We start from the raw sequence: 26,658 nt of genomic DNA, 5'->3' as shown, positions 1-26,658 counted from the left end.
ACTGATTAGTTAGTATGGTTGAGTCCTCCCGTCCACCTCTGCATGTATGTCTTTCCATTCAGTCTCTAAGCCTACAGCATCATAATCTATAGATTTTATAGTGACTTACATAATCTATACCTACACCACATCCTGTATAGTAATAAAATGTTAACACAATTTGATAAAATAATGATTTATTTCATGGATGACGAAACACTACCATGCCACATCCTAACTTTCTTTCTACAAAAATTCTGGACAAAAAGTGAAGTTTTGTTTTGTGTACAGTTTTACATATCAAGGTAGACCTTGTCACCCAATGAAATAGGAGAATGGTAAAATCATTTGTATTCATTTGGCATGTTCTTGTATTTAGTTTATTTTTATTTCCTTTCACCAGTTTTGTAATGTACCAAAAAAAAATCCACTGTAATCGAAATGTCTTATAGGTAATCTATTGTCTGATGTGACATAAATAACAATAACTAACATTCAAAATTTCAAGAGAAAAAGAAAACCTAAAAAAACAAAAACAAAATAAAAAACAAAATAACATAGAAGAACAACATTAATACATCATTTGCTGACTGGATGTGAGTTTACTAACATTACTATGTCAAAATTGTAGAAACCCGCGTTAACATTCAAGCTGTCAGAAAACATAAAATGATTAGCTATTTTATAGTGAATTTATTAAAGCTAACAGTTCTGATTTGCAAAGAGTGGAGTTGTCTGGCTGGCATGCGAAACACAAGACTAGTAAGCGGCTGGAATCTTCACAAATAAATGACTTACATTCCGTATTTACAAACTCTTATATACAACATTAATACTGGCTGTACATTTGGTCAGAGCATTAAGTAATAATTTTAACGCCAGCATATTGGGTTTTTTTTATAACTGAAAAATATTTAGTCATAATTCCCGTATAGAAAGGCAGGCACATTTTAAAGTAAAATGTACAATAATAATACATTTTGAAAATATTTAAAATATTTTACTTGTGGTAATTATTTAAGATTTGTATTTTATATTACTGTATATTTGCTAATACCAAAATAAATAAAAAAATAATAATTTGGGCGAGGTGTTGATAGCACATATACCCTGGATATTTTGTCCAGTGCCCTGGGTCTTTTGGTACCATTGATCAGCACATTCAACTATATCTGCAACCTCGGCTAGTGCCCCAGATATCTTCAGAATCTACCAACACCTTTACTCAAGAGTATTTCAACCACCTGTACATATATTTTTACAATTTTAGTTTTCCAATAAAATTAATGGGTAACTGGCGCCACTTTTGTGTGTGTGTGTGTGTGCGTGCGTGTGTGTGTGTGTGTGTGTGTGTGTGTGAAGTTAGGTTTAAGCTAGCCAAACACTGATTATACATCAATACTAGAAGTTGCATTATTTTTGAATAATTAATTATAAAGTGGATGGTTTATTATATCAACTCTTGTTTTTCAATATTTTTACTGGTAATATAAATGTTAAATGCCATCACTGTAGGTAATAAAGAAGTTTGATTATTGAATAGAAAATAAACACAAATAACCTAAAATACAGTGGGGCAAACATTTTTAAAAAGCAACACATTGTAAGGAATCTGTTTCTTAATTTAATATATTAACTGAGTTTCACATCATCAGCCTAGCGCCAGGCCCTTGCACGATCCGAATCTAGTCAACAATGTTGCTGCCCACCTGGAAGAGGAAGCTCTGGTCCAATAGATCTGGCCTCAAATCTGAGCTACATGGAGACATTGATCTCCCATTTGGGTACAATGTGAGCAGATACCGACATCACATCTGAACAAAGCCCATACCCTTTCTATTCAGGCAGTAACCTGCAACCACCCGCCTACATGTGAATCATTGATCTAGACTGAAAAAGCTGCAAGATCTTCACCTTTTATAATCAAATTATTAGGAACCCACCAGCCTTGCCAACATACCACCTCTTTCCTTCTATAACCCCATGTTTTTCATATGAACAGCATTTTGGTAGCATTAGATTTTTGCAATAAGATTCACAGAAATGTAATCATTTTTTTTCTGGTAATAAGTTAGGAAGCCACTGAATATAGTATAATATATGGTGTATAGTAATCTAAAGTAAGACATTTTGACCCAATTAAGTGGTGTATAAAACTTGCACAGGCATTACACCCATGGGTAAAGACTGTACTTGAAAGGTCTTGTCCATGTGGTCAAGTGATAGATTTACTTCACAGTATTATCTGTAGATTCACACTCATTTTGTTTCACTATTTCTAAAACCCATTTAAATTTATTTGACATTTGCAGGTATAATATCCAAATTATTCAAATTTCCTATTTATCAATACCACGCCACCGATTGTTTGATAGGTGTGAATCAAATAAGCAAACTGGACAGATCTACATTGCTAACTATATATTTATATCAGAAATGAAAGAATAACTTGGCCATAAACATCTAAAATCCGGGTAGTTATAATCTACATCAGTAAAGAGGAATAAACACCTAAAAACCTTACCGCCTTAATCTACTTATTGAGTTCAGCAAATGCCCACCTGTTGTCAGAAACTGTAGAGCTTTTTGGGATTTACCAAATTGTACCAAAATTGAATATTTGATTTTTTAATAATGTATTTAGTTTAGAATATGGGCTTTGAATTAATAACTTATGTCCATTTGAAAAGACTCCCAAATATGCACAGCCTTAAAGTAAAATTTTGCCTCCTGACTTGAACGATAATATATTAGAATAATATATTCAAATCAGGGCTTCACATAAATGGCCTACAAGAAAATATAGTCTGTGATGGTCAATACCTCGATACATCTTTCATACACTAAAGCAAACAGCAAAAAATAACAATATAAGTAAAAAAATGTTGACGGCAGTAAAAACAAGATAAAAACATAAAATAATGACATAATGATATACACAATTCTAGTAAGGTTAGTACATTGTATTTGTTTCTGCTGCCCTGAAAGTTGTCATTTTTTTTATTTGTTTTTTAATTTCATGGTGTGATACTGAGCAAGCAAACTGTAAATGAGTATTAATAAAATAATTGTGCTATAATCTTTGTTTCGTACTAACAGTATTAGTTTCTTCAGACTCAAATGCAATGTTAATGTAGAGCGGGAATAAGAACGGGTTAAATGCTACTGTTGTTTTCATGAATTAACAGGTTGTTTAGTCTGTGTAATAGTCTTCTTGGAGTTGCGCAAAAAGTCAAATTTTTTCCATTGTTCCTTTTTTTGTTGTTTTGCTTTTTTACCCCTTTTTTCTTTTGAAGTACAAGAAACCTTTATTGGTTAGAAAAAGCTGTGTTATTAGACAGCACTGTTTGCTGAGTCCACCATGCTTTATGTTCTTCTTCCTGGGAAGTGGTACGGTCGGATAAGCCATTGAGGACACTGTTCCGTTAAACACATGCTAAACATAACATTTTGTAGTTTCCAAGGAAAACAATTCAGTTGCATATTGTTATGTAAGAACTGGTTTGTACTTGGCACGAACAAAACTTAATCCTCCTCCTCTTCTTCTTCTATGGCTACTACAGGGGGCTTATCTTGAATTCTGAAGCATTCTTCAAAGAAATTCACAATGGACTTGTGCAAGTGCTGCTCCATTGCTTGGCTCTTCATATAATGATTTTCATCAGGATATATCTAAAAGAGAATATGCATAGAAAATAGATTAAGACAAAATTCTATTCCAATTATAGATATACAATCCTTATAAGATGTGTCTCCTGTCTCCTTTAGATGTAATCTCTTCTTGAAAGCCTGTCACTGAAGGATAATTTAATTTGGAAATAAACATACATTTATGTGATCAAGGAGACATGAGTATATTTCTAGAAAATATATCACATCTACAGTCTAGTCTTAAAGACATAAGTGAACCCTAGGAAGAAATAGGAGCACAGTTCATTCATATGAGGACTTACGATGCACCATCTTGAGAGATGGCCTCTATCCAGTCTTTTTAAATGGCAGAATGGTCTTCGGGATTTTACTAATACAGAATGGAAATCTGCTTTACAGGCAGTACCCGGGATGTCCTAGGACCTTCCCAGAAACGTTCTCACATTTTTATTATACATAGAGTGTATTGTACTCCCAAGGGATGTTACAAAGGCAGGGATAAGGGGTTCGGATGACTTCCCTAAGTGTCAACAGAGTGGATAAGATTTGATACATCTTTTGTGGCGGTGCCCCAGGTTACAAATATATGTCTGTTATGGTTGGTTGATAAAAATCAACATATGGCATTAACTAGGGCCTCATTTATGGCCTGTATAGAATCCAAATTGATGTCTCCTAGAATTACTTCTGTTGAGGGGTGGAACTCTTCTGATTCATACTCTCAAATTTGGTGTATGGTCATAGGGGTTGCCCTTATAAAATGTAAGCTTTTATGGGCCCGATGGTTATATACGCCGGGCTGTGTGGATATCTATTTGGCTCAGCAGAGAATGCTGGGTAGATAATTCTGTCACCACATGCATTACTTGTACTGTATATGACTATTATATTTCAGTAATCCAATGCATGTTGTTAGGCTAAATTTTGTGGACTATGTGGACTGTAAAGAAAATATTTTTGACTGATTTGATGGATCTTAATATTAGGCGTTGTTATTTATTTTATTTTTTTATTTTCCTTTTCTTTTTCTCTTTGTCTGGAGATGGGTTTCCGAAGGGTGGGCCAGGGGGAGTTCACACAGAGTTTTTTGACTAGTTTTTTTACGTGAAAACCGCATCGGAAAACGAGCCAAAAAAAGGCTGAAAAACCATCTAGCCGGAAAAAGAAGGGACATGCCCTATCTTCGGGTGTTTACGCCTCTGACCTCCCATTGACATCAATGGGAGGCAGAGAAAGCATATTTTGCAGCGTTTTTTGCCCGCGGCGCTCAATGGCCACGGACGAAAAACGCAGCGAAAATCGGCGTGCAGGCAGAGCAAAATCTGCCTCAAAATTCTGTTTGAGGCAGATTTTCCACCTGCAAAAAACTATGTGTGAACCCAGCCTTAGGGAGGGGAGGATTGGGTGGGTATGAGAGGATATTTTGTTCTTCTAATTTATTAAGGGAACTGTTCTATCATTGTGTTGTATAAAATTTACACTAAACGTTCAATATAGATTATTTGATTACAAAAATAAATTTTTTAAAAATGGCGGTTATTATTTCCACATGAGGCACACAGGTATATATATCGATTTAGGAAGTCTCAGAACAAAACTAGAATAGGACCCCAGAGACAACCCTACCGCTTGCTTATTGACATGTGAACTAACAGCACATATGGAACCGATTTTAATTCAAACTAAAAGGGAATCTAAATCTTATTTCTATAGTTTCTTTGCAAGTTCACTAAAACGAGCCATACACATTAGATGCGCACTCAGATCGCTAAAGCTGGCATGTTTATTTTAATAGGAAGAAAACTGTTGCCCGCCATGTGTGTGAGCACTTCTCTCCCAGGGAACAAAGGATCAGACATGTGGAAATCCAGCAATCCTGATCCTCTTTTCACTGGATGGCAAATGTCAGGGGACAATTGAGCTGCTGCCAAACACATTAAATTGTTGGCCGATCAAACCAAAATCGGTGGGTTCAGCAGACATTGATCTAATGTGTATGGACATCTTAAAAAGGCATAATGATCCAACAAATATTTACAAAATATAAACTTATTGAGGATAGAACTAACTTTTTTTATACAGAGCTTAAAATCCCCTCACACTGAGGAAGAAGTGTAGGTTACTGAAATCAGGTTTATACAGTTCCCACTAAACACAATAATAAATTTGTCAGTAAGGTGTTATCCGGGTTTTTACAATTTTTATACTAAGGGTATGTTCACACGCAGTGACCAAAAACTTCTGAAAATACAGAGCTGTTTTCAGGCGAAAACAGCTCCTAATTTTCAGACGTTTTTGTAGCAACTCGCGTTTTTTCGCAGCGTATTTTATGGCCGTTATTGGAGCTGTTTTTCAATGGAGTCAATGAAAAACGGTTACCAAAAACGTCCCAAGAAGTGGCATGCACTTCTTTTTCGCGGGCGTCTTTTTACGCGCCGTATTTTGACAGTGACGCGTAAAATTAAGGCTCGTGGGAAAAGAACACAGTAAAACCCATTGAAAGCAATGGCCAGATGTTTGTAGGCGTAATGGAGCCATTTTTTACCGGCGTAATTTGAGGCGTAAAACGTCCGAATTACGTCTGAAAACACTGTGTGTCAACATACCCTAACGGCTGCAAATGTCCTGCAATAAAAAAACAATCACTACTCAACTATTCTTTCCCCACGGCAATCCAGCACTGACGCTCCGGCGGTTCTACTGGTGTTTATTTACATGTGGTCAGCCTGCGATCCTTGCAGCCAACCAGAGGGATCAGCAGTCATGTGTTTTATTTCTGGCTTAAACGCTGAGTGATGGACGCCATGATGTCAGGAATATGATTGTTTACCACTGAGCCCTCTGGGTGGCTGCATCGGTCATACGCTACTTGCATGTAAACAAACACTGGGAGGACCACAGGAGAATAAAAGTTTGATTGCCGGGGAAAAGAATAGGTGAGTACTGGCTGTTTTTTTTTATTTCAGGACATTTGATAGCCATTAGTAAAAAATTTTATACAACGCAGGTAACCCCGTTTAGGAACCTCATGTTGGTGGCTGCAGAAAGCCAAAATGTTATAATTTATCTCTTTTGGGTTTTGTAACAGCAAAATTCTAACCACTGTAAAGATATATTATGAAATTAACTTAAAGATATACTCCAGTGATTTTTTTTATTACGGCCCCCGTTTGTAAAGCACACGCTGTAAATGGTAGGGCAGGTCATCCTCTTACCGGGTGCTTTGTCGCTGAAACATCCCAGCCGCAATTATCTCACGTGACCGCTCTGTGACCAGGCGATTCCTACAGCGTCTGCTGTGTGGACTGTAAGTCTCTGTCGCTGTGCATCCCTATGAGACTCACATTGAGCGTCTTATTAGAATGCATAGTGAAAGAGACATCTTGTCCACACAGCAGACGCTATAGGAATCGGCCGCTCACAGTGCGGTCACGTGACATAATTGCAACCGGGATATTTCAGCAACAAAGCACACGGTAGGAGGATGGCCTGCCCTACCTTTTACCGGGTGTACTTTACAAATGGGGGCCGCAATAAAAAAAAATCACTGGAGTGTCTCCTTAGGCTGGATTCACACGAGCACATTACGTACGTAATGGATGGAACGTATTTCGGCCGCAAGTCCCGGACCGAACACACTGCAGGGAGCCGGGCTCCTAGCATTATAGTTATGTACGACGCTAGGAGTCCCTGCCTCGCTGCGGGACAACTGTCCTGTACTGTAATCATGTTTTCAGTACGGGACAGTAGTTCCACGGAGAGGCAGGGACTCCTAGCATCGTACATAACTATGATGCTAGGAGCCCGGCTCCCTGCACTGTGTTCGGTCCGGGACTTGCGTCCGAAATACGTTCCGTCCATTACGGACGTAACATGCTCGTGTGAACCCAGCCTTAAAGTGAGAGTTTACATTTTAACATAATTTTATTTTAGGTCCAACATTCTGTGCTGATTTTATTATATTATATATTTTTATAGAAGTTAAAGCACAGTTTTTCTGATACAGAGCTCCAAATCCACTTTAAAGACAGACCCCCCCCTCCAGATTTACTAAGCTAAATGTTCCAGAATTCTGCCTCAATTTGTGCCAGAAAACTGGAATACATGCCTTGTGTCAGATTTATTATGTGTGTTTTTGCGCCTCACTAGACAGTTTTGAAAAATGTCTAAAACAGAGGGTGTGGCTTCGTGAAAATGGGGCACGGTTTAAATGCTCCAAATCGTACCAAAATTTTGGCACAAAATATTGGTTAAAGTGAACTAACCAAGAGGTGGCGTCTGGAAAAGAAAATAGTTTAACAGTCAAGCAAGATGCGCCAAATTTATCATACAACATGCAACTCTGTGATCAATTTGGCACATCTTCTGCCTGCCCAAGTTTAAGTGATAATAAATCTGCCCAATAGAGTTGAATGATAAAATTCTGTATGCCTGCAGCCACCACTAGAGGGAGCTTATCAGCTTGCTGCATACTGTTTTATTATTAAATTTACAGTATAATTTATATGCAGTGACCTCCTAAATCCCCCTAGTGGTGGCTATAGGCAGATAAAATTTTATCATTTACATTTTTTGGCCAAGCAAGGGAATTAGAGCTATACAAAAAACATAGAGCCCCGACACCAATCTTAAGATATTATATAAAATAAATTAGCATTGTTTTATTTTTACTTATTTAGATTAAAATAAATGAAGCAATAGCTACAATTCACCAGAGTGAAATATAAAGTACAGAACCCTGTTCTGGCATTTCTATACAAGTACTGAGCTGCTAAAAAGCTGTGATTAAACACGTTTATAATGACAGTTTCTTATTTATAATCAGATTATGAATTAAAGGGAATCATTATCTAATTAAAACTGTTGCATAATAAAGGTTATCGCTGTAAAATGGAAATGTCAGCCGGCGGCTCGTGTGATATAAATGATATTAATGATTTTGTCAATAACCGAGGTCATGTCAGTTTTCAAGGCCGGCGGAGAAGGCAAAAAAAAAAAAATCACTTCAGTTGATGTCTGGAAGCCTATGGGGATGTTGGTGCTATTTGTTCTGTGCTGTTATGCTAAAGAAGCATAAAAAAGCAGTGCATTAGGTCATTAATTTATAATTCTCCCCTCCCCCATATCATCTGTTCCTCTTTTTGGTTGAGAAATGAACGCCATAAAGAGCGCTAATGTGAACAAACCATAGAAGCACTGAGCATACTGTCCACTGACACTGTACAATTGGGGTTATAGCTTAAAAATGTATCTTCTGAGTACGTGCATGTTTTTATGTCAACACGAACGGATAAGAAATCAGCACTCTGATAGGACATTTATTTATTTTCCTGTTGCTTATATAGCACTAACATATTCCACAGATCTGTACAGAGACTGTTATCATTCACATCAGTCCCTGTTCCTTAAACGGGTTTTCCCAAAATCGACAATTATCACTTATCAACAGGATAAGTCATAATTGTCAGATCGCTGGAGGCACTACTGCTGGGTCCCCCACTGATTGCAAGACTGAGGGTCCCGAACCCCCAGATCCTCCTCAAGAGCTTGAATGGAGCAGCAGTCAAGCCAGCACCACTGCTCCATTTCATGTCTATGGGACTGGTGAAAACAGCTGAGTGCTGTACTCGGCTGTTTCCATCATTCCCATAGACTTTAAATGGAGCAGCAGCGCGAATGCTCCACCGCTGCTCCATTTAGTGTCTACCTCTCTGCGGAGGTTCATGGCCAAATGTAACTGCATGATTTAACAGTTTAGTAGCCTTAGCTGAAGGGGTTTTCCTAGGTTGGCCATAAAACAATAAAAGAGCCAATTTTCACTTGATAAATTTGTCTCTGTTGCTCGCCACTAATCTTTTTTAATGGTGCTGCAGCGATGACGTGCCCTAATATCTGCATGGTCGCTGCAGGCAATCACTATCCTTAGTGGTTTACTGCACGAGACAACTGAGACCAGCGATTGGCTGTAGCGATCATATAGGTATACGACACGTCATCGCTGCAGCACTGTAATAAAAGAGTGGTGGCTGCGCTGGAGAACCAGGGGATATCAGGTGAGTAATGGCTCTTTTATAGTTTTATGTCATTTTCCCCGCTTAGTCAGATTTTTTTCAATCTCGGAAAACCCCTTTAAGCAGAACATGAGGGGAATATGTGAAACAATCAATTGCTCAGTCTTTACATACCACCTGGGTCACTACATTACATCGTAGTTCTGACCTTCTTCGTATATATGAGACATAAACAGTGCGGAAACAAGGAACTTACCAGTAAGGAATAATTGGCTTTGGCTTTTACTAAATTCGTTATGAGTTCCGCAGTGTGCTGGAAGTGGATTTTTTCTGTAAAATAAGATTAGTATCAGTAAAGGGGACAAATTAATTAAAGCACAATTTCTAACTGCTCAGTGAGGAGCATCTGTCTAATAGGTTCTTATCATTATGGAATAGATTAAGGATTAATAAAGCATTACTCACCATCTGCAGTAGCATGGATAATCAAAAATTTAGCTTTATTCGATAAGGACTCTCGAACTGTTACTTTGGCCAACTGTGGAAACATAGATTAAAGAGGCTATCTTCAGCAAAAGGATGGAAAATTGGCTTTTCACAAATGACTGATAAGCTTCAATGAAAAGTCACATAGGCCTGGAACAAAGGGTATGGATTTCTGGCAAATTGAATAGCTTTTTATACTATTTGTAATAACACATCTTCTGGGTGGCTACAGACAAAAATCATGGCTTTTATGCTATCATTGCAGAATACAGGAAGCGTTCCATAATAACTGAATATATTAGCTGTAATAGTGTTTGAGATCAGGAATTAATGCTGTAATTGCTATTGATTAGGTGAAAATTCTTCTTTTAAGACCTGGGAATTACCTTTAAGGTACGATTCTCCTTCGGTATGATTTTCAGCTTGTTTGATTTGCATGTGCAATAATTAGAATAAACCTCTCCTACATGTCATATGCTGAATTACTTTGTGTTGATGAAAAGGGGAAATTCTCTTTTAGACTTTTGCAATACATTTAACGCTTTAATCTACCATTTGAGGACCAAAGCACTATTAAGGTGGTTTTCCCACAAATTAAATTTATTACCTATGCATAGGGTCGACCGCCACCCCAAAAAAACCTCCTCCTTACCTCATTCGTGCAATGAGGAGATACGGGGGACATGGTACCCTGTTCTATTGATTAGTGGATATGCAAGCAGTGGGGTTTCCCTGGGATCATACATTTATCACCTATCCTTTAGATAGGTGATAAATGTTATTTGTGGGTCTTTTAAGGACCTTTATGTTCACACGCAGCAGGTACAGTATTTTGCAAGAATTTCTTAAAATCCAATACATACATCTTGGATGAACTTAGATATGATCGACAACATGTCAGAGACATGCAGGACCCAATGTTACTGACCCTTTCAGTTCCGCGGACCTGACGGATTCAGGTTTCAGTACTAGATACAGCTGCTCTGTATACAGGATAGAAAGCAGCTGTATCTCAAAAAGTAAAAATAATTTTTAATAAAAAGTATTCTAGTGATTGTGGGGTCCCAGTGCTCGGACCCTTCAACGGTCTGTAAGTTACAACTTCTATTTGAGGGAAAACCCTCTTTCAGTATGAGAAATGCCAAGTTACTGGAATATTGTCTTGATGCAAAGTTCAGTCTAACATCATTGCCTGTGGTGCAAGTGTCTGGTATATGACCCTGTCAAAGATACCCTTCTGAACCTGGTGTCAGCTGCCTCTTCTATGGTTGTGACCCTGGTGCCAATATTTGGTATAGTAGTTGCATTCCAAGTGTCTGCAGCTGCCAACAGTTAGGAAGCCACATGCAGGGTTTTCGAGTCACTGGTTGTGGGAACACTAATGTGCAGTACAGCTAAAGATGCTGAGCATAATTCAAGTTATTGTTCATGTTATTTTATAAAAATGTGAATGTATCTTACATGTACATACCTCATATGCCCCGTATGCTCCATTATCAATGGTATGTAGTCCCAAATACCTTTCCGAAAAAGCAGATGCTTAAAGAAAGAAAAACATTTTGAGCTACAATCCAATAAAGAAAAACAACATTACAAATAAATATAACAGAATACACGGAAAAAAAGGATTGAAATGAACAGAGATGAAAAATTATTGACTAGAATATTCTAGCTTTTCCTTTTATTTCTATTTTTGTTATCTATGCTATTCACCTGAGTCTGATCTTCTAAGTGGCTGTCAAAGTGCCAAAGATATAACAAAAAAACAAAACAATTTTTTTTTATATGTATATCTATATATAGATATCTATCTATATATCTATATATATATATATATATATATATATATATATATATACACACACACCATAAAATAGTGCATCGTGCATGATAAATTAGGCGCAACTCGCTAGACACTGCTCTCTTCCTTATTTCACACCGCGTTTATAAATTTCTCGACTCCTCTAATCACACCTCTATTTCTAGGTACTTTTCATAACTGTTGAGAGAGGCATAAAAAGGTGCCTAAAACACATAGGGGAAGATTTAACAAGACTGACAATTCATACACCAGTCTTAATAAGAAACCAGCAGGAGTTAGAGGCAACAAAGTTATTAATAGGCGGCACCTAACGAAATCTATGCTAAACAGGAGCTGGCGTAGATTTCCACTATAATCTACACCAGGTTCTGGCGTAAATTATAGTAAATACAGGGAGCCACGGGTGGCCACACACACCTACTGCTAAGCTTCGCCACTTCTTTTTAAAAGTGGTAAGAACGTCAGAAATGTCTGAAAAGCCACAATGTTTGCAACTTTTGGACCGTTTGCAACTTTTCTACGCCCAAAAACTGGTGTAGAACAGTTGTTAATTTCCCCCATAATATATTTAGAATATGGCTTGTAAGAATTATGGCACATTTTGCTAAATAAATCTCCATCGCTGTGTTATGTCTGGTGCAGGGGGTGGAACATGGTACTGTGATTCACAAGAAAGAATCATATTGTCATACACTGCCCCCCCTCAGGCCATCGGGGCAGCTTAACTAATACCATCTTAAATCTAGACAGAAAAGAATGAAACTAAATGCACCCAAATTTATCCCATTGGCTCATGCTGGATGATAAATTAGTGCATCTTTGGACACCTCTGTCTAACTTTAAACCACCTCTTGATTGGCTGACTTTATAAAACTTTTAGCATCAAAATGTTGGTACAACTTAAGCCACGCCTCTTTTTCATTAAACCCCCCCCCTCCCCCCCCCCATTTGGGTTAGTCTCAAAAAAGTGTTTTAAACACTTTGTGGTATAACTGCCCCAGTGTATAAGTTTTGCCCAGAGTGTTCTTTTATTCATTTTGTATATGAGACGCTTAATTTGAAATGATAAAGTGCCACAACCTTTTAAACAAGAACTGTTACGTATATGACTTCAGTATCGGTATTTTATTTGTTTCATAGCCTGAGGATCATTTACCTAATCAGTGGTCACTTGTCTGACTGGAGCACGGCTTATTTGGCTTTTAGTTTGTATATATTCACTACTGGTCTTTTTAGAATTTTGCTTAATCATTTTATTTTTTATCTAACCCGTATGACAATCCCCGCAACAAAGTTGAACTCTGGACCAGGGTTTGACATGCCACATATACAGTTGCATGGGCAACCTAAAGGCAACAAGGGTGTTGAAACCTGAAAGGGGACTTTGGTAATGATTCTCACAATTACTGATGGACAGCAACCTACAAGAGAAATTGGCATACTGTGAAGGACTTGCAATAAAGTCTCAAGAGAGGTACACTATAACAAAGTGTTCTTGGCAAATTAGCTGTCAGGGAGCATGGGTACTCCATACTGTTCATACAAAGGTCACCTCCGCTGTTTCTAACAGAGGGCATGGTGCTGTGACGAATATTCTATTCTACGGACACAAATGGTCACTGACAGATCCCATTGACTTCAACGGGGTACAACAGGGTTTCCTCCACTTTTGATGGCAAGAATGGTGTTGTCCAACTAGAAGGAAACCAGACGGAACCCATCTATGCAAGTGTGAACAGAGACTAAGGATTCTATAAATTGTAATACTGTATAGCAATTAAAATAATAAAATTTTTTAAAATGTCTACACCGTTACCATATAGTTTAAAATCTGTTATTGGTGAAAGAGCTGCTCCACATGTAAACAGATCATCTGTCATGGTCGACAAGAGACGTGTACTCAGGTATCCTCCATATTCCTATACAATTACAAGAAAAGTGAAAAGATTTATAATTTAAAAAAAAATTTACTTCACAAATTGTTCACGTTTCTAAATAGTATTGATGGTCATTATACTGATGAAAAATTTAACCAATGGTTATTTTTACAGATAAACTATTACAATGCCACAAATTCAAGTGTTGGTGACAATAGGAGAAAATGAGCAGCACCTTTGTCTGAGAATCTTTCGGAAGTGAACATCATCTCAATGACTAATCCCAAATCCCCAATGTGATGTCTTTAAAATCCAAGCGCTAATGACAGCATACTACCCAAGAAAAATGTACCATCTATTCCTCATTGTTTGAATTTAGGCAATTTTTTTTACTAAATAATTTTGACTAGAAAATATGTCTAGGACACTACAGTAATATCACACATTTTATAGGCAGCTTTCCATTCTTCCACCCAATTCAAAACGTAAAAACTAAATAATTGATACATTCTAAATAATTTATGAACATATTATAAATTAACTATTGTGATCTTACTAGACGTTCTGTAAATTTCCTTGATACTTATCTACTTTAAATGATTCTAGTCATATTCATTGTTGAGACTTATAATTTATGGAAAGTTTAACGTTTTGTATATTTTGTTACTGAAACTAAACTGGTTAGTAAAGTACTGTAGATGGGATCATTGGTTTCATTATCTGGCCAACTCCTGTCCCTTTTAAAGCATACAGATATCATAGAGAGGGGTACCTGCTAGTGTGAGGGATCATTAGCATGTATATTGCTTGCAAAAATATTATTACCTTACATAAGCTACATATCAATATATTTTCCAAAGAATCTATGCAACAAGATGGCACCTGTATCTGGGACAACGCCCATAGAGACACCTCCCTGGAATGCAAGAGGAGTGTGCAGATAAACGTCACAACTGAATAGAACCAATGCAGCTTAAGCACGTTCCACATTTCTACGGAGAAGACTTGTAAACTTTTGTGTAATAAAATGCAGTTGCATTTCCTACTGCACTGAGAGAGGACCTTTACCAACTTCTCTGTCTGGTGTATTTCTTCTACACGTGCACTCAGTTTCAAATCTACAGAGGTGGTTATTCGGTGTGCAATCACAGGGAAAGGAACCCTCACACTAGAATAATTATGTCTCAAACAGATTGGTATGTGCAGATGATTCTTATATATAATAATGATTTACCCCACAAAGTAGGAAAATGAAGAAGGAAAATTGGGTATTTTGATGATTTTACCTTTCATGAAGAGGTTGTCTCATGTCTTATGAAGACATCATCTCTAAAGATAGCTGCCCACTGCATAGGTGGTCCCCCCAGTGGTCCGTTTAGGGCGGCCACCCGGGGGCCCAAGGCTCCTGGGGGCCCATGGCCACCCAAAGACTTAAACCACATAGCTGTTTTGTTAAGTTTTTACCGCAACTGCGGATACAATTGACATTGCTGGCAAGGTAAGCGAACTTTCGGTTCCCTTCCATGCCTTTCTGCATTTTTCTATGATGCAGGTGGTGCAATGACATCCACGCCACTTGTGTCGCTCCACTAGATGTGGCTTGGTCAGAAGAGACCGCGCCTGCATCATTGGAGAATGAGACGGCGCGGGAACTGTAGCAGGTAAGTGTGGCGCTATATAAAGGGGTGCTGTGTATTCTACAGGGGGCTTGGTGGTGCTATCTACAGGGGGTGGTGCTATATACAGGGGGTGTTTGGCACTATCTACATTGGTATTGTGTGGCACTATCTACAAGGGGGCTGTGTGGCACTATCTACAGGGAGGCTGTGTGGCGCTATCTACAAGGGTATCAGTGTGGTGCTATTATACAGGAGGCTGTGTGGCACTATCTAAAGGACTGTGTGTGACCCTATCTACAGGGTGGGGTGTGGCGCTATCTTCAGGGTTAGTGTGTGGCAATTTGTAAATGGGGGTGTGTGGCGTTATCTACAGGGGTCTGTGTGTGGGACTTTCTACAGGGGCTGTGTGTGTGGCGCTATCTACAGGGAGCTGTGTGTGGTGCTATCTAAAGGGGGTGCGTGCAGCACTATCTACAGGGAGCTGTGTGTGGCACTTTCTACAGGGGGCTGTGTGTGGCGCTACCTACAGGGGGTTGTGTGTGGTGGTATCAACAGGGAGCCGTGAGGCACTATCTACAGGGGGATATGTGTGGCACTATCTACAAGGGGACTGTTTGGCGCAATTTACAGAGGGGTGTGTGGCACTATCTTCAGGCGGCTGTGCGGTGCTATCTACAGGGAGTTGTGTGGCACTATCTACGGGGAGTGTGTGGTGCTGTCTACAGGAAGATACTAAGAAGACCCTAGTAGCTGGCAGGTAATGATTAAATGGAAAAGCTAATTTGCCAGAGGCACAATGAAACCCAGTTTCCCAACTACTAACTAAGTGTCCAAGGATAGACAGCAACAGGCACAATGAGTTAAAATATATATAGAATCGACCAGCACATGCTCTATGTAAACTTTGCCAAACTGTGGCATGATAGAGTATGATAGATGCAGAGATGTGAATGCTTGCGTCAGCAGCTGCAGACTGCTGAACGTACGCTGGTGTCTCAGTGGATAATAGTGCAAGGCTAATACGATATAGCGATTAAAATTGTATTAGCCCCCCCCCCGACATGTTTCGCTGTAAACACAGCGTCCTCAGGGAATCACAATGGGGCTAGTTCTGTCTACAGGGGCACTGTGAGTGGCACTATATACAGGGGGCACTTTGTGTGTGGTGCTTTATTTTACAGTGTTTGACACAATTATATTCAGGGGCGCAGTGTATGGTATTATTATATTCAGGGGCACAGTGTGGAGCACTATTATATTCAGAGGCACAGTGTATGGCGCTATTATACTTAGTGGCACAGTGTGTGGCACCATGAAAATTTTATCTTCATTTATAGGTGTGGAATTGTTGGAAAAAGTGAGGAGCCGAAGAGATCTTAGTGGCAAATTCTGCAGAAATGGGTCGTGGCAGGGAAAAGTCGTCATATGGTCTGAACCCGATGGAGAAGAAAAGAGGAAACAAAAACTACTAGAATCTGAGAAGATGTCACCTGTGAGTCACTGGTTTTATAGAGAATCTGTCACTTCTCCTCACATGTTTATTATAGAAAATCCTTGTATTTCACAAAAAGTCTTTGTGTAATCCAGGACTAATAGACAAATGGGTATTACCATTCCCCTTGTCAAGAAAATGTGTCTCTGTACAGTGTGATGCTGTCATCGATGGTTGGAGACTGTCAGTATGTAGGGATACAGCCCTTTGACAAGGGGAATCATAACACCCATTTGTTAATGCTTGCACAAAAAGTTAGTGTTAACAAAAGACACGGCGCGGCAAGGCAGCGGTGGAGGAGGGGGGCCCAACTTTGGGTAACAGCCCAGGACCTATGGTCTACTTAATCCACCACTGGTCCGCTGGAGGGAAATGTAGTATCGAAGTGGGAGCTGCCCTTACTTAGTGGCTCCCCGCTCTGACTCACAGATGCGGAACACAAGCTGGTACCTCCCTCTTTGATGTCTATAAGCCCTAGTAGGGCATAGGGAGAGGGGTTGTCTTTATGAGACAACCCTTTTAAATTTACCTGTACTTTATATTAAAGAAGTTGTCTAGGATTAGAAAAACATAGCTACTTTCTTCCCAAAAAGTGCCACACTTGTCCACAGGTTGTGTGCTGTATTGCAGCTCTTCTCTATTCACTTAAATGAAGTTACCAGACACAACTCATGGACATTTGTTTTTCAAAGAAAGCAGTCATGTTTTTCGAATCATGAACAACCCATTTAAAGGGAACCTGTCAGAAGTTTTAAAACTGCTGACATAGTGATAATAGGGAGGGCATTTTAAACATACTTTTTGTATCGGTCATGGAAGTTGCATAACCGAGAAAACAATGTTTAATTCTCCCGTCGCGCCGATCACATGTGCCAAAAGGCGGGACTTGATGTGCAAGTAATCCTGCACTGCACGCTGCAAGCCTCGCCCCTCTGGTCTGAGTGTTGGATCCAGCAGTTTCCTGATTAGCCGCCAGAGTCGTCACTCGGAACAGACAGTGGTACTTGCGACCACCGTGCTGCAGGAATTAAACATTGGTTTCTCGGTCATGCAACTTGCATTACTGAGGCAAAAGGTATGTTTACAATGCCCTCCCCTATATCGGTCTGTAAGCAGTTTTGAGGCCTCATATCTGCTGACAGGCCCCCTTTAATTATATTACTATATCAAGAGTTAACATGCACAGTCTAAATTAACCGCTTATATTCTTTACATTTACATATTGTAGTTTAAAATTTATAAAGCGTATCTTGTAATTAGAAGTTATAAAAGACTGAAATAAATGTTTATATTCCTTATACTGGAAATCCACTCACACAATGAAAATTAAAATTGAGATAATCTGAAATAAGAATATCAGACATGGCTATGCATTAATGTCACAAAACAGATTTTGTCTAATCTAAACTACCCGAGGAAATCTCTGCAGTGTTTTGTGTACAATAAGTGAAAAATCTTGTTATAATACCCACTAAAACCTCTTGTCAATAAAAGTTGAATTAGTTTTAACTCCGAACTCATCCAAACCTAAAAACTATGAATATTTAACAAGTCAGACTCTGAGTGGTGAGCGAGTGAAAGGTGAATATAATTGTAGATTTACATCATTAAATATAATCTGATTCTAAGGATTCAGCAGAAATTGTAAATTAGAGTCAGACAATTATGGCTTGGACAAAATAATGTGTTTTATCTTCAAAGGAAATATTCAGAAAACAGATAGCTTGCATAGTAATCATGTTCTTATCCTAATTATAAATGTAATTTAATAAGAGGCTTTATAGTATCAGGGCACAAATAATGTGAGTTTAACTGATTGAAACAGCATTGAAATAATCTATTCATCAATAAAATATTTGTTGATAATTGTGTTTTGTAAATCATCACAACATATAAAAAGGCATTATGTTGCGCAGTGTATGAATTACTCGCATGGGTAAAGTCTGCAGGAAGCCAGATTTGGTAAAAATAAAAATGAGGTCATATATATTAAGATTTTTCATTAACCTATGAGCAACTTCTGTTATAGTTCTGAAATGTTTTGTATTAAACTTTATTATTGTATTATTGTATTTATATTAAATTTTATTATTGTATTTGCATTGTGCTGGAGTCTATTAAAAAGCAAAAATTTGGAAAAAGCAAATACCAATCACAGCTGAAACTTTGTGAATGCCACCATAGTACACAAAGACACTTAGAGGTAACATTATGTGGATGTTGATGAAAGATATAATGGCACTGTAGAAAATCTATTTCCCAGGAAAATTTATGTCCAAACACATGCAAAGGGTATAAGAACACGCTCATAGCTGTGCATAGCATACCCATTGACTCTATCAGTGTCACATTTGCTATCATTTCATAATTGTTACACACATTTAAAGATGTGTTCATATATACATATATGTGTCCATATATAAAAATGTGTATACGTTTATTCACCAACCGCAACGTTTCAGCCCTACTCAATGGGGCCTTGCTTGAGAAAAGCCCCATTGAGTAGGGTTGAAACGTTGAAGTTGGGGAATAAACGTATCCATATTTTTCTCTATTTAGTCATATGCAACCTGGCCGCTCTGTATATTTCACTAATCTTCAGATACCAGCCCTTATGCAACCATCGCTCTGCACGTTACCTTCATCTCTTTCTCTGTTCTTATAACCTCCTTAAATTATAAGTCAGTATCTGACATTCCACAACTCTACTAGACTTTAAACATAGCCTAAAAACACATCCTTTCATAACTTAATATCACCTCCAATATGTTTTAAATTGCACACTAATGCCTATCCATTATATAACTTGCACAACCCCCACCCCCTGTCTCAATTTTTAATCTCTCTAGATTGTAAACGTTGATTATTCGCCTGTGTAAAAAGGCCAGATATCAGTCAAAAAACTAGGAAATTATACTGCCAAAAATTATGCAAACTGATAGGTACCAAATGATTGGATTAATGATCGTTCGTTCCCATACAGTATAGCATCGACATAAATCATCGTCCCATGTAAAAGGGTCTGTTAACGAGTGCCGATCAAGTAGTTATATAGTCGATCGGTGCTCGTTATTGGCTCTATTGGCTTAACACACTCTCCTGCACAGTCTAGTTATTGTTGTGTTCGAAAGTGTTTTGATTTTGTCGTTTTCATTTTCTCATTCCTGTCTTTCAAGAGCCATAACATTTGTATTTTTCCATAGAGATCCATATGAGGGTTTGTTTATTGTGAGACGAGTTGTATTTTAGTGTTCCATTTAGTGTTCCCTATAATGTACCGAAAAACGTAAAAAAAAAATTGGGGCGGTTGGAATGGAAAAAAAAGCTATTTCACCATTGTTTTTGGGGTTTTGTTTTTACGGCATTCACCGTGCAGTAAAAATAACATGTTAACTTTTTTCTGTAGGTCAGCACGATTATGGCGATCCCAAATTTATATATTTACTTGATATATTACTACTTTTACAAAATAAAAACAATTTCTTAGAAAAAAATGTTGATGTGATGCCATATTCAGAGACCCATAACGTCATTTTTTTTGTAGATGTATTAGTGTGAATACTTGTTTTTTTTTGTGGGGCATAGTTTTTATTGGTGCCAACTGGGGTACATATGATTTTTTTTTATCACTATTTATTCAAAAAATTCTTGCATTTTTTTTAATTTATTTTTTTACAGAATTCATCATGAAGGAAAAATAAATTATATTCTAATAGTTTGGATCATACACAGGTGGTGCTACCAATTCTTTTTAATTTTGTATTGTTTAAGGAAGTTTTTTTTCTACTTTTAATGTTTTTTTATATGTATAATCTTGAAAACTTTATTAAACTTATTTTTGCATTTTAGTTTTATACTTGAACATGCAATTGTTAGATCACTTGTACAATATACTGAAATACTTATGTATTGCAGTGTATTGTTTCTTTAGCATTATCCTATTACGCCCTGCTTCTGGCATACTAAGATGGTGCTGCCTTCATCAGGCCCCCAGCTGCCATGAGAACTCACCGGCACCTCACAATTACATCGCGGGGAGGGGGTGATGGTTTGACAGAGGGGGCCCTGCCCCTCTGTGTGTTCACTTAGATGCCTTGGTCTCTATTGACAGCAGGTATCTATTATGGCCAGGATCGGAGCAGAATATAGAGCCGACACTTGCTGCATACCTCCCCTTTCGACTTCCACCATACACATAATGTAGCTTTGTATTCTGGTTCCTGTTTTGTACCACATTGAGATTATGATATATCGGTAAACATTCTTTGGAACAGAGAAAAAAACTTCAGAAGACAACCTTTTGGTTGCAACGGTTGTCTAGTATCAATTTTCATTGATCTCAGAGATATGTACGTGATTTTATGAATTATACATCTTTTAAACATAATGAAAAGGTATAAAAAATAGCCATATAATATAATACTATAATATTACCTTTCCAAAAACTCCAACCCTCATCTTATCTATGTATTGTTCTTTTAATATAGAACTGAAAAAAAGGGCAAAAGAGAATGATGAATTACTGCAAGGAATATAGCAATAGTTTACGCAGATCAATGAATGCAAAAATTACGCAACCATTCTAAATCTATAAATCGATACAATCAGCACTTTTGTATATACTTAAATACTAGGCAAATGTTGGCAAAAATGCTGCTTAAACTTTGGAACCATAATATATATATGCCGTAAAAGTACCGTATTGAAACAATGCATTAAAATTTGGTTCTCCAAGAGGTGACATTTTGGAGAAAAGCCATTTCACATTCATAGTTTGAGTAAATATACTGTAAAATATTGACAGACAAAAAGAAAAATAATTTGTAATTGTGTCAAGCTTGGTCTAAAGTGAATCAACAGATATCTATTCTCTCTAAAAAATAATAGGCCTAAGCAACACAGGCAACAGTGATAGGGCACGCTACATTTTCCGACACTCAACACAATCCCTAAATAATGGTTATATTTCTGTAATGCATTAAAAACAAAGGACATGTCATGTATACATACCCCAGAGCTGACAACTGGTCTTTTTCTTGTAAACTTCCCAGCTCTTTTCTTACTTCATGTAAAAGCTTTGTGCCTTGATAGCCACTTCCACGTCCATCAAACTTTACAACTACAACACTGAAAGAGCTCACCAGTGCTGTTATCCAATTGATTTTAAACTTTTCTGAGACACTCTGACTTCCAGGACTGCCATCACTATGAGAAAGAAAAGATGTGCTCTTAGTATAGACTGAAATACTTGATTAGACATGCAATGAAAGAATGAATAAATGTTAAGAACTGCAACTTGGCATACAGTACATGGAATATCTTAGAAGTGTGTTGTACCCACAATCAAATAGTATATGACCCATGGGGCTACAGGCACCCAGGTTTAGACTAAAAAACATAGGAAGAAAAAAGAATGTCGAATAATTTAGAGATCCTTGATGGTCTGAGGTATCGAAGGGGATAATATTTGTTGGTTAAACTTTGTTGGCTTAGGACAATGGAAGGGCTAATGACCCCCTTCTTTGGTGGTTTAGAGTAGCATAGGGGTTAATATATGCTTCCCTGGTGGTCTAGGGTAATGGTAGGGATGAGCAGTATCCTCTCTTTGACAGGAAGCTGAACGTAATGTGCGATCATACCGATCAGTGCACGGACAGAGGACTGGGTGGCTGTAAACAACCGCACAGTTCATTCTGCGATCCGGCACAGTACTATCCATGTGGGTCTGGCTCCTTTGGGTCCCCCTGATACTATACTATAGAAAAAATACTGTATATTAGTATTACGTTATTTTTCTTATACATTTCCAGGTTGATCAATTTTATGATTTATACTATACTTATTAATCCTAACTCCACCTGCAAAACCACTTTTCTGTAATCTAATAACAAGATCAAAGGTGAAACAAGATCAAAAGGGCTGTCTCATCCAGACAACCATTTTTTCATGCCCTATTAGGGAAAATAGATATCATAGAGTAACCCCTCTTTTAGTCACTGAATGTTTCCCATTTTGAAAATCAATGGCCCATATTTACTAAGGCATATTTTACGCCAGTTTAGGTAAAAGACTCTCACGCCTTTGAAGCATTTGATCTGTCTGACAGCCAGAAAATAAAATCTATGAGCCAAAACTTGCCCCCTTCCCACTAAGTTAACTATGTCTCGTCACAATCCCTTCAATTTACAGAGGTTCACCCCTGACATTAATCTACAAATCTCCACATTTTGAACACCTGTGCTATGTATGAAAAATCTGCCACCATAAATCTGAAATGTAAAAGGTTTGTCGTTTGTATACAGTGAAGGAAATAAGTATTTGTGATTTTCAGTTTTGTTTTTTTATATATAATCTATCTCTCACTGGTAAAATTAACCTAGCCTAAAAATTCGAGACTGTTCATGACTTTGACAGTGGGCAAACTTACAAAATCAGCAAGGGATCAAATACTTATTTCCTTCACTGTAGCCAACATTGAAAAAAAGTACAATGTGCAGAGGAATCATACTACTATATGAAAGTGAAAACTGTACAATTCAAGATAATATATACACAGCAGGGGCGGACATACCATTGGTGCAACCTGTGCAGCTGCACAGGGGCCCAGTAGATAAGGGGCACACTGTCACCTTAAAGCAGCTTTCTTCTGTCTAGTAGATTGCACATAAAGGCCTGAGCTAATAAATTGTATGGCTAATAATTACTGACGGATTGTTAGAGAGACATAAGGGGTCCATCTATGATGTTATAGTGGTGAGCAAGGGGCCCATATACTGTTCATGCACAGGGCCCTCAGCTGTCTGTGTCTGCCCCTGATATACAGTGCACACCAATCAGCTATTACATTAAAACCACCTGTCTAATATTGTGTACTGTAGATGTCCCTCGTGCCACCAAAACAGATCTGACCTGTCGAGGCATGAACTCCACTAGACCTCTGAAGGTGTCCAGTAATATCTGACACACAGACGATAGCAGCAAATATTTAAATAAAAGTACTTACTAAAATAATAAGTTCTGTAAGTTGTGAGGTGGGGACTTTTTGGATCGGGCTTGTTTTCCAGCACATCCCACAGATGCTCGACTGGAATGACATCCGCGGTATTTAGAGGCCAATTAAAAACCTTGAATTCTTTGTCATGTAACTGCTGAACATTTTTTGCAGTGTGGCAGGGCACATTATCCTGCTGACATAGGACACTGCTATTTGGGAATACCGTTGCCACCGTACTTGGTCTGCAACAATGTTTGGATAGGTGGTATGTTTAAAGGTAACATCCTAATGAATGCCAGGACCCAGGACCCAGAAGAACATTGCCCAGAGCATCACACTGCCTCCACCAGCTTGTCTTCTTCCTATAGTGTATCATGGGGCCATCTCTTTCCCAGGTAGGCGACGCACAACTACCCAATAATTCATATGATATAAAATAAGATGTGATCCATAAGACTAGGCCACCTTCTCCCATTGCTCAATGGTCCAGTTCTGATGCCCACTGTAGGAGCTTTGAGCAGTGGACAGTGGTCAGTATGGGCACGCTGACTGGTCTGCAGCTACGCAGTCCAAAACCCAGCAAGCTGCGATGCACTGTGTGTTTTGATACCATTCTATCATGGCCAGCATTAACTTTTTTAACAATTTATGCTACAGTGGCTCTTCTTACAGTATCGGACCAGACGGGCATCAATGAGCCTTTTGGGCCCATGACAGTTGTCCTTCCTTGGACCACATTTGGTAGGTACTAACCAATGCATACCAGGAACAACCCACAAGACGTGCCGTTTTGGAGATGCACTAACTTAGTTGCCTAGCCATCAAAATGTATCCCTTGTCAAAGACGCTTAGATTTTTAAGCTTGCCCATTTGTCCTGCTTCGAACACATCAAATTCAACCCAATGACAGGTGCCATTGTCAATATTATTCCCTTCACCTGTCAGTGGTTTTAATGTTATGATTGAATGGTGAATATATTCAATTAAAAGTTATTTGGGTATCCGGATTCATTTCGGAGAATTTGTTACTTTCCAGGTCCTGTTGAGTAATATTCCACATAATGCCCTTTGGATTAACAGGCAAATGTGACACCTTTAAATCTATACTCTATACCTAACTGTGGGGGAAAAGTAATCCACACAGTAGAGTATATAAAAACAATGGCAATCTTATTAAAACACAATATTATTCTAACAAAAAATGTCATCTGAAGATAAAAAATTGTATTTGTGAATAATAGCACAAAGATGAGGCGACATGTGTGATAAGAGCACAACATGGCAAAGGGTGAGATTAGTATTATTATTGTATTTTTCTGTTTAATTGTTACTATGTTTTGGGTCAACTTTCTATTATCCAATAACTTCCCATGTGTAACATCTTTGTGCTATTATCCACATGTACTGTGTTTATCTTCAGATGCCATTTTGTAATATTTAGAATAAGTTTGTGAGTTTTACTCTTATACTTTTTATATACTATTGTATGTGGATGACTTTTTTCCATGATTAGTTATAGGTTATATAAATGAATAGTGTGGAGATATGTAATTGGATCCAATGTAATACTTTATTCCTAGCAGCTGGAGGGCCACAGGGAAGCATCATTTGAACTTGTTTTTCTATGTAATACTGGAAATGACCCGCAAAGAGTCATCAAAGATATGGAGACTATTATTTATAACATACTTACATTTTATATTATTACTAAAACATTATTCTCAAAGTTAAATTCAATTTCTAAGCAGCAAATAATTATCAGGGGGGAATACGATACAAATGTGTGTTGGGTTGCTTTTATGTTCTGCTGAATATAGTGCCTTAATAAAAAAAACTCTGTTATTTGTCATATAAACCATTTTGCTAATGTAGGGGTTTCCATGCCTGAGACTCAGCGTGAGTGCTTTGAGGATAATAATTTTCAGTTTGTAATATATTATTCTATAATTGATAGTGTTAGTAATAGTTTACTATATATGTATATTTTACTTTAAATGCTTTATTATATGCATTAGGCTCAGCAGGTGGTAGCACTATAATCTTTTGAGATAACTGGGTATTGTATGTGCTTGTTATACAGCAGCCAAGGGTTTAATGAGATCTGAATAAGCGTTCACTGCAAAGTATGCAAACTCTGCAAACTCAGCACCAAAAGCTGCAATCCTATCCAGACTGATGATTTATTACTATTGCAAATTCTCTACTCACTCCAAACTTCTGTACACACAGAAATCTGATGGAAAATTAGATTTGCCAAAAGTATTCAAAGCTAAGAAAATAACAAAAATAACAAAAACAACAAAATGAGCCATGATCTATCATTGGATGAATACACTGATAAGAATGTGGAGATACATTAAATCATTTTCCCTCTGACATGAAAGCAATAAAGCAGAACTTGTGATAAGTATTTGTGCCCCATACTTATTGCGCCAGACAAGGTAATTATGGGGGAAGGATTTAGGCAAATGAGCGGCCAATTAGAGGAAAGTAATAAACCCATTAGTCCACTTATTGTATAATAGATTTACCCCTATATAAACAAGGTGTCAGAAATAACAAGGTGACTTCTCATTTGGTCTGAACACACAAATAACGCTCCAAAGAGAAACAATATTTTATCCCTCTAATTGAGGGGAAAAATTCTTCACCTTAGTGTCCCTTAGTTTTTTCCCTTTTTAGTCATTATTTGCCAGGGAGGTAGTGTACCTATTGTACTATGTTATG

The 26,658-nt window shown here is 37.8% G+C and overlaps 1 protein-coding gene across 4 annotated transcripts in view; it reads right to left on the bottom strand.

Moving 5' to 3' along the window:
• Positions 1-159: 159 nt before the first annotated feature.
• The window catches only part of DPP6 (dipeptidyl peptidase like 6), a 1,261,161-nt gene continuing 1,234,662 nt past the window's right edge, over positions 160-26,658 (bottom strand). For all 4 annotated transcript variants that reach the window (XM_075827374.1, XM_075827376.1, XM_075827372.1 and 1 more), the window contains exons 20-26: positions 21,948-22,142; positions 21,372-21,426; positions 13,766-13,868; positions 11,599-11,666; positions 10,107-10,179; positions 9,898-9,971; positions 160-3,651 (exon numbers count right to left, since the gene is read on the bottom strand). In XM_075827374.1, the coding sequence (XP_075683489.1) occupies positions 3,505-3,651; positions 9,898-9,971; positions 10,107-10,179; positions 11,599-11,666; positions 13,766-13,868; positions 21,372-21,426; positions 21,948-22,142 (715 nt within the window). In that variant the 3' untranslated portion in view covers positions 160-3,504. The remainder of the gene's footprint in view (positions 3,652-9,897; positions 9,972-10,106; positions 10,180-11,598; positions 11,667-13,765; positions 13,869-21,371; positions 21,427-21,947; positions 22,143-26,658) is intronic.

The sequence above is a fragment of the Rhinoderma darwinii genome, chromosome 5 (genome assembly GCF_050947455.1).
Source record: "Rhinoderma darwinii isolate aRhiDar2 chromosome 5, aRhiDar2.hap1, whole genome shotgun sequence".
NCBI lineage: Eukaryota > Metazoa > Chordata > Amphibia > Anura > Rhinodermatidae > Rhinoderma > Rhinoderma darwinii.
This window is presented reverse-complemented; position numbering and strand designations above follow the sequence as displayed.